At 36.3% G+C, this 8,906-nt stretch overlaps 1 protein-coding gene across 1 annotated transcript in view; it reads left to right on the top strand.

The window, feature by feature from the left end:
• The window catches only part of lrrc8c (leucine rich repeat containing 8 VRAC subunit C), a 24,157-nt gene that overhangs the window by 7,817 nt on the left and 7,434 nt on the right, over positions 1–8,906 (top strand). The window contains exon 2 of the mRNA XM_014026453.1: positions 3,101–3,243. Coding sequence (XP_013881907.1) covers positions 3,106–3,243 — 138 coding nt within the window. The 5' untranslated portion in view covers positions 3,101–3,105. The remainder of the gene's footprint in view (positions 1–3,100; positions 3,244–8,906) is intronic.

An 8,906-nucleotide genomic window follows, 5' to 3' on the forward strand; every position in this document is an offset into this window, starting at 1 on the left:
ATCTGGTGAAAATTTCATGTCATTAGCACCTCTAGTAATATATTTACTGAGAAAAATGGTGACGTGTTCAATACTTATTTTACCTGCTGGATGTCTCAGCTGGGCAGCATAGGGACACATTTCTGCACCGTCTGTTGTAAATGTTTACCGTCTTTTCTTGACAAATTTACAATATAGTGTTTCTCCTCGATTAACAACAGAAATACCAGATCTTTCTTCTCCAACTCCTCCATCATGAGTCAATGTCTGTGTTGATTTGGATTGTGAATGACGTGTTCTGCTGTGGAAGGACTTATCAAGATTTATTCCTCTCAGGTTCTTTTCTGTATGAATCCATGAGAAAGACTGTCTCGCGTTTTTTTGAAGTGTAGCAAACCCTTTAGGAGCTAACATCTCACTAGATCTTGCAATATTTAATGGTGCATAATATCATTCACAAGGTTTTATCAACACAGCTTCGTATTTTAAGATTTTTGTTTAACATTCTGGCACAAACGGGGGTGAGCAACATGCATTCTTTCAAGGAATGATGGGCCTTTTCTCTGTTATTGAGCTCCTGGGTGTGAAAGCACGTTTTAAATTCACAGATTTATTCTTAGACATTTGTTACAAGCTCTTAAATTGGGTTAATTAGATTAATATTTGGGTCACCAACTTTTAAATATTTACAGGAACCTCATGCTGTTGTGTATTGTTAAGCCTAGCTAGGTCTCAAATAGCATAGGGTTTACAGTGATGCTAGCAGCTCCTTCAGGTTTTGAAGTTTGGCATTTGTGCGATGAGCTAAATTCAAATATCAGTGTTGATCGTGCAATGTTGGCAATAAAAGGTAAATGAAAGTTTGTCATCTTTTTCCAGTTTCCATAATACTGCAAATATGACAAGTTTTCATTTACTTTAAAGTAGGTCAAGGGTAGGCCCTGTGATGGACTTGCGACCTGTCCAGGGTGTACCCCGCCCCTCGCACTGTGACTGCTGGATATGGGCACCAGTGACCCACGCAACCCTGAAAAGGAATAAGCGTGTACAGAAAATGGATGGATGGATGGATGGAGGTCAAGGGTAACAAAAAGAACAAAATTATTTAACTTTTAGTTACTAAAGTTGTTTGTGTGACCTCCAAAAGAATGGCAACTAATGCTTTCCATAAACATTGTTTTGTTACGTGCATCATCATGGAGGATTCTGAACTCCTACTCTTTCTTTTCACACATTTACTACTTCCTCAAAATCCTCCCACAGTACGGACTTTGTTTTGTCTTCAGTACTTTGACGTTATAGTGGACTCATAAACATTAAATGAACGAATGATATCATTCCTTTGTGATTTTACCAACTGTTCCATTTTCCTTCCTCTCAAAGTGATCTTTGTTGGATGACCACTCAGGGAGGGTTACAGCTCTTGAATTTCCTCCGTTTGTTTTAGCGGATCCATTTTAGAGGTGGGTTTGTTATCTGCGAAAGTCTTGAGCATTACATTTTTTCTGAGGTTGTCTGGAAAAATGGGGTTTTTGAAGTTCCATGTTATTATTTGCACTGCATGGAAATATTTTTTATACTGAACACAGTCAGTATGACACCTATCCCAAGCCCTCAGGCATTAATTTGAAGCCATAAAGAGTAATGGTTAAAACATTTCACTGTGAAATAGATACCTCTGACTGAAGCAGGGAAAGAAAAACATGCAGGACAGAACCAGGAGTACACATTCCTGGACTTATTATCATTTTTGAGTAGACAATGGAAACAAAGCTCACACTGAATAGAGAGTAAGCATGCAGTTTTCCTAATATCAGTCACTTTTGTCTCATTTCTGTGGACTGCTGTTTTAGTTTGGGATCCTTTATGGCAGAGGTTCTCAAACTGGGGTCCCAGGACCCCCAGTGGTCCGTGAGAGATATCTTGGGGGTCCTCAAAAAAATTCACTAAATTGTTAATTTGGTTTTTTTTTTTAAATACATGAAGAACAACAAACTAATAAAACAGACATAGTAAACTAAATAAAAATATATATTCCCATGGCATTTAGGGGCTGAAACGAAAATAAATTATCTTTTAAAACAGCATGGGGTTTATGAGGGGGTCCCTGGAATTTTTTTCATCATTGTAAGGGGTCCCCAGACCCAAAAGGTTTGAGAACCCCTGCTTTATGGGACTTGGTGGTTGGTTTTTGTGTATCTGTTTAAAATAAAGAGCTGTGCCCACTCTTGCAGCCCAACAGCTTCCTTACTGAAACTTTGCATCTGAAGTTTTGTTTTGAATTTTATTCCCATTGGTACTGATTAGAGCCAAAGCAGGTTTATAACCACAATACGTCATCTGATGTGTTACTAAATGTGGATTAAACCTAGGGCTGGGTGATATGGCCCAGAAAATAAAATCTCAGAATATTTTTTTCATCCCAAATTCAATTTTTGATTTTAATCGATTTTGTTTCCCACTTCACGGAGTGCCTCTGTTTTAGGTGTTGAAACAAATTAGTTGTACTCCTGCTTTTTGTAGCAAGAGCCTTCAAACAGATTTTGCAGTGAGGTGTTTGTTGCTCCCAGTCCGAGGTTGCAAAACCTAACCAGTTTCAGATAACTGAAGAAACAGTGCCTTTTTTGGGAAGTTGATCCTCTTTGCTAGCTGCCATAATGTCATGTTGTGTACCAAGTGTCTTGAGGGACAGGTGGGGTAACCTCTGAACTACAGAATCCTCAAAGAGTGCCCTGCTGGGAAAAAAAAATCCTGATTTTCCCCAAATTAAATCTTTATAAATGGCAAATTTGAATTAATTGATTAAATCAATTTATTGCCCAACCCTAATTAAACCCTTAACTCTGCACTCAAAAACAGATGTTAGCAGATGTTTTTAGTTTGTTGCCCCACGTGTACACTGAAAACATTTGATTTTATTTCCATTTTTAATTGACTTTCTAATTCAAGATATTGAACAGAAGTTATGCTGACAGAAATGTGATTGGTTGAAGGTTCACAGAAAACTGTTCCAAACGTCTACGAATTGGTATAATCTGAGAATTAAACAATGCTACATTTCTACCTCAATCTACTAAGTTTTTTTGTGATTGATTTAATTTGTTTGTTAATTTTCTAACAGGCATCATGATTCCTGTAATGGAATTCCGACAGTTCACTGAACAGCAGCCAGCGTTCAGAGTCCTGAAGCCTTGGTGGGACGTGTTCACGGACTACCTGTCTGTAATCATGCTCATGATTGGTGTCTTTGGATGCACCCTGCAGGTCAGTAACGATTTGTTTCCAATTGTTTTTTTTTTTTCTGAACTCCGTGTTTTTAATTGTAGCTATATTTCTTCATTAAAATGTGTCTTTTATTTTCTAATAATATTTCAACAATTAAAAAGTAAAATATCCACAATTTATCTTTAACTAAAATACAGTGAAAACTATTTCAGTTCAACAAAACACTCAGTGTTAGTTAAATGAGGCTTAAAATAGTTTTTTTAATCATTCATACATGTATACACAATAATAAAATACTTGTTTATGTACGTGTGTGTATATAAATACATTTTAATGGTTCCTAGTAGAGTTCCTCTGGTATCTTCATTGTGAGAATAAATAAACAGTCCTTTCTTTTTGTAAAATAATGATGCTTAACATAACCCTAAAATTCTCACTGCATTTTATAGTTATTAGATAAAATATGGGATAAAAATATTATTGTTGTGTGATATTAGATTCACTGACGATGATGATAAGTTTTATTGTATTATTGCAATAAGAGTTTTGCTAAACAACTGTACAGGCCTAGTTTTATTATTAGTATAAAGTTTTATTATTATTTATAAACAAACTGTATTTTTCTGTACATACGTCTACAAATCCTTTCTAAGTTCAACTGATAAGCTAACTTCATTGATAGCTCTATTATCTGTTTTGATTTGGCTGTTCATCTTACTGTGTATTTTCATATGGTTGCAGTCAAATATTTACCAACAAAACTTACAAAAAACATGTTAATGGATATTTTTTGCTATAAACTTTGGACTTAATATAAAGTTTTTTTTTCTTTAATTTCTGGCTGTCTGAAATAAGCATTTTGGCCTCAGCTTTTTTTTTTTTTACATGCCCTCCTTCACACCCTCCTCCTGTCACAGACAGGAGAGGAGACTACAGGAGCCTGCAGTGGCCAAAATAGTCTCATTCATTGCAAGTATCAAACGTAAAAAAAACCTATCACAGATTATTTAAAAAAAGCTTACTGTCAAAAGTCACAACATTTCACATCTTACAGTAAATCCTATTTTTATCATCCTATTCTGCAATTCTGTCTGTTCCACTTCCCTGAAACGATGGAGCTCTTATTTATAAAGGAAAGCAACTGCAGCTCGTAAGATGAAGTTAGTTTTTCTGATTCTTTTGTTCACTGCAGCAAGATCAAATTCATTTACAGTGAAAGCAAATTGGCTGTGAGATTGACATTTACATAGAACGTCTCTGCACTCTGCGTTGGCACAAACTCAGAAATACAAATTTGTTATTACAGCCTGGCCTGAGTGCAGCAATGAAAGCATTCAACCCATCAGGAGTTTGGCATTGGAAACATTTCCCCACCCTGCCCCTTTCAGTAAACATCAGGTTTCAAACCTCTGTGGCCTGGTTGACTTCTCCCTCTGTTTGGATACTTTTTAGTTACCATAAGGTTCCATAGTGGAAATTCTGGAAGTGACACCAAAACATGTTGAGAAGAAAGTGGATATTTATCAGGTTAGAAGCAGCCATTGTTTTTCACTCTTAGCAGAAGTGTTTGGATGTGATCTAAGAGTACGTGCACAAATTGAGTGGAAAAATAATTTTGCGGCTAGGTTTACTTTACGGGTCAGAGGAGCTGTGTCAACATGCAGCTTTGTGTAATTGCTTCTTATTTGGCCGCCTGACCAAAATTCTCTCCCCAGTTTTATTTAAAGCTGGGGAGTGAAACATAAATTGTAAAACTGTCAGGAAAAAGAAAACGTAATCTGACCTGCCTTTCCAGTATAATGTTTCACGTGCTGGCATTACAGTAACAGTGATGTCATTTTGTATCTACTGTTCAGAAATATGCTTCTGTCTGCCATATCAGTTTCAGATCGTATAGCAATGACGTGGCTTGAGTATCTGACTTTTAAAAAGCTAAACAGAGTGAACCCAATAAAAGCTTGTTACCAATGATTTAAAGTTCCCCTTTCCTGTAATTAGCCATGCTCACGAGCAGCTGCTTCTCATTATTTACCTTTCAAGTAAACAGCATCAGCAAATGCTATTTGCAGATGCTAACTTGTATGCACCATGCTCTACATGCATTGCCTTCATTTAAAAAAAGGAGTTAAACTGAGAAACTACACTAAAAAGACAACAAAGGATTAAAGTTCAGTCAATTTAAAACTGATAAATTTGAATGCACTTACTATAACCCCAATTCCAGTGAAGTTGGGACTTTATGTAAGACATAAATTAAAACAAAATGATGATTTACAAATACTTTTCAACATATTCAATGGAATACACCACAAAAACAGGATATTGAATGTTCATCCCATGATCTTCAATCCCTCAGGCAGCACCGCATTAAAAACCAACATCATCCTGTAACAGATGTTACCACATGGACTCAGGAAAACCACTGTCAGTGAACACAGATCATCTCTACATCTACAAGTAAAAGTTAAAATTCGACCAGAAATGCCACCGGCTTCTCTGTGGTCTGACAAGTCCACATTTCAAATTGTTTTTGGAAATCATAGACATCATGTTTTCTGGGCCAAAGAGGAAAAGAACTGTCTGGATTGTTATCAGTGCGTGGTTTAAAAGCCAGCCTCTCTGATGGTATGGGTATATGTGTTAAAACCCATGGCATGGGTAACGTTCACATCTGTGAAGGCACCATTAGTGCTGAAAGCTACATACAGGTTTTGAAGCAACATATGCTGCCATCCATGCCACGTATTTTTCCAGGACATCCTGCTTATTTCAGCAAGACAATGCCAAGACACATTCAGCATGTGTTACAACAGTGTGGCTTCATAAAGAGTGCGGGTACTAGACTGGCCTGTCTGCAGTCCAGAACCTTCTCCCATTGAAAATGTGTGGTGCATTATTTTGGTTTTACACAATGTCCTAACTTCATTGGAATTGGGGTTGTACAAGTAAAAAAAAAAAATCACTTAGATTTATTTTTTGTAGATTGTGCATTTTTTTACAATCTTAATTTAAACAAGAAACAAAATTCTAGCCTTTCTTGAACAAATACTTATCCTCTGCCAACATTCATAACATTTATACTATGATCATCTTTTGCTGTGAAATGAAATGTATCTGTGTTTGTTAAACTCTGAAAATAATGTGTTGTGGTTATGCACAATCTCGCGTATTAGCTCAGAATCTGTGTTGTGAATGACTCAGCTACTACCACATTATATGTATTTGTTGAATTTGCTGAGTTACAGTTATCTATTTAGTTCTTAAGAAATTTTGCAAACAAGCAAACTTTCTCATGAAAGGTTGACTCCAACAGTTAATGATAAAACCTTTAAGCAACCGAGTCAGCAAAACACTTCTGTAACTTGGCAATTTCGGCTCTCTGGGAAAGTTAGAGATGACTATCCCAAAAGAGTGGAGTGGGATGGTTGAAATTTGGACGCTTCAGTCCTAGTTCATATCAGTCTTTTGCTGTGCACACCAGAGAGACAGGGACTGCTTATCATTTATGCTTTCAAGAGGTTGAGATGGTAAATTTGTGTTTTCCCTGCTCCTGTCAAAATGCACAAGCTCAGAGTATCTTCACTTCACTTTATTCATTTCATTTGTAACACAAATTAACAAAGTACAAAAAAACATGCAATCACAATAAAATCAAATAAAATGAAAGGCAGCAGAAGAAGAATAAATCTTATAATATCTGCCCCCTTTTTTTATACCCAAAATATGTTCCAAAGAAAAGTAAAATACAACAAAAATCAAAACAACTTAAAACACTTAAAAATGAACTAAAAACAAAATTTAAGACACCAACTCAAACAACAATTAGATTGAATTCACTTATACTTCTCCATATTTCTTCAGAAAACTAGTTTTTATCATTCTCTTCAATATACAGTATACAAGGATCTGGCATTTTTAATCTCATCTTCCATGCTGTTCCACAATCTTATTCCCTGGATTAAAGTGGATCGCTCCTTCAGGCTCGTACGAAACCAGGGTTTCACAAACATTTCAAATCCTTTAAGATACAGTAATAACAGCTCTCTCTTTTTAACAAAATTTACTTGAATGCTGGAAGGTAACACAACTTTAAGAGCTCTGTACATTAACAGTAAAATATTATAATCGACCAAATCATAAAATTTCAATAATTTCAAATCATGAAACAATATATTCGATGGATGGCTGTAATTTTTTCTAGTAATAATTCTTAGTGCTCTTTTCTGTAAAATAAAAATAGGATTTGTGATTGTTTTACATGCTTTACACCAGACTTCAATACAGTAAATTAAATGTGGAACAATTATAGCGTTATTCAACATATTCAGTGCTTTGTCATTGAACAGTTCTCTTACTTTGTACAGGACTCCAACTGATTTGACTATTTTTGTTCTTAAACCATTTATATGATTTTTCCATGTCAGTTTTTCATCAATAATGACACCTAGAAACTTCACTTCACTGACTCTACAGATCTCAACATCATCAATTTTAAATGAGATATCTATAGTTCTCTTATTGTTACAGAAAATCAAATAATTTGTCTTGTCCAAGTTTAATGATAATTTATTTAGTTGAAACCAACTTTGTATTTTCACAAATTCTGTCTGTATCATCTCCAACATTTGTTCAATATCATTATGGGAACAAAAGAATGTTGTATCATCAGCAAATAGGACACACCCAAAAAGACCCGACACATTTACCAAATTGTTCATGTACAAAATAAATTAGGTCCGAGAATTGAACCCTGTCTCTCCCACCTGCTGTGTGATCACAAAGGGTCCTTGTGACTTGTCAAGAATTTGGGTCTGGAAAATGGAAGCAATGCAGGCATCTTTTGTGCCGTTGTGCTGTGCAGGTGTTGTTGACACATTTGGGCCTGAGCAAATTCTCCTATGTTTATTGCACAGTAACTGGAGTTTTGCTTTCAGGTCCAAGATGCACAGGATTAAATTTTGACTCAACCTTGGACTATCTTTTCTTTAATAAGGTCCAAGGCACCTTGCAGTTTCCTGCTGAACAGTAGCTAAAAGTAAGTTGATCAAGTGGAGGTCTGACAAAACTCCTGCACTTTAAACTATAGAACGTCCAGCCACCTGTCCCAGCCTGAAGTGCAGCCTGTGAGCAGTGCCAGTAGTGGCTAGACCTTTGAAATGCAAGGAAGGTATAGATACAGGGTTAGATTAGGCCTAGAGGCAATGTTGTATGGAGTGGGTCCAGTTGGGATTCATTTATGTAGAGCTGGGGCTGGACAGGATGGTGGTGCCAAGTGAATTTCTGTTGCCAAGCTTTGAGTGTATTTGATCCTATACCAAAGCCTTGACATCCTCCAGGCTTGCCTGTTAGTGACAGTTCATCCACTACAATGTTCAGCTGAGAATCCCTTCACAAACTGCTCTAGGAGCTGCATCACTTTCTCTCCCTCTGTTTCACCAGGGTGAACCCATTTGGTTGCTGCTTCTCTCAGAGTGTAGATAAAAAGCTGATTGGAGGGGCCCAGGCTGGCACTCTGTAGCCAGTAACTGTGATCCTCAAGGGAGTGACCTATACAGGTGCTGGTCATAAAATTAGAATATCATGAAAAAGTAGATTTATTTCAGTAATTCCATTTAAAAAGTGAAACTTGTATATTATATTCATACATTACATACAAACTCAAATATTTCAAATGTTTATTTTGTTTAATTTTGATGATTACA

Source organism: Austrofundulus limnaeus, unplaced genomic scaffold (genome assembly GCF_001266775.1).
Source record: "Austrofundulus limnaeus strain Quisiro unplaced genomic scaffold, Austrofundulus_limnaeus-1.0 Scaffold555, whole genome shotgun sequence".
NCBI lineage: Eukaryota > Metazoa > Chordata > Actinopteri > Cyprinodontiformes > Rivulidae > Austrofundulus > Austrofundulus limnaeus.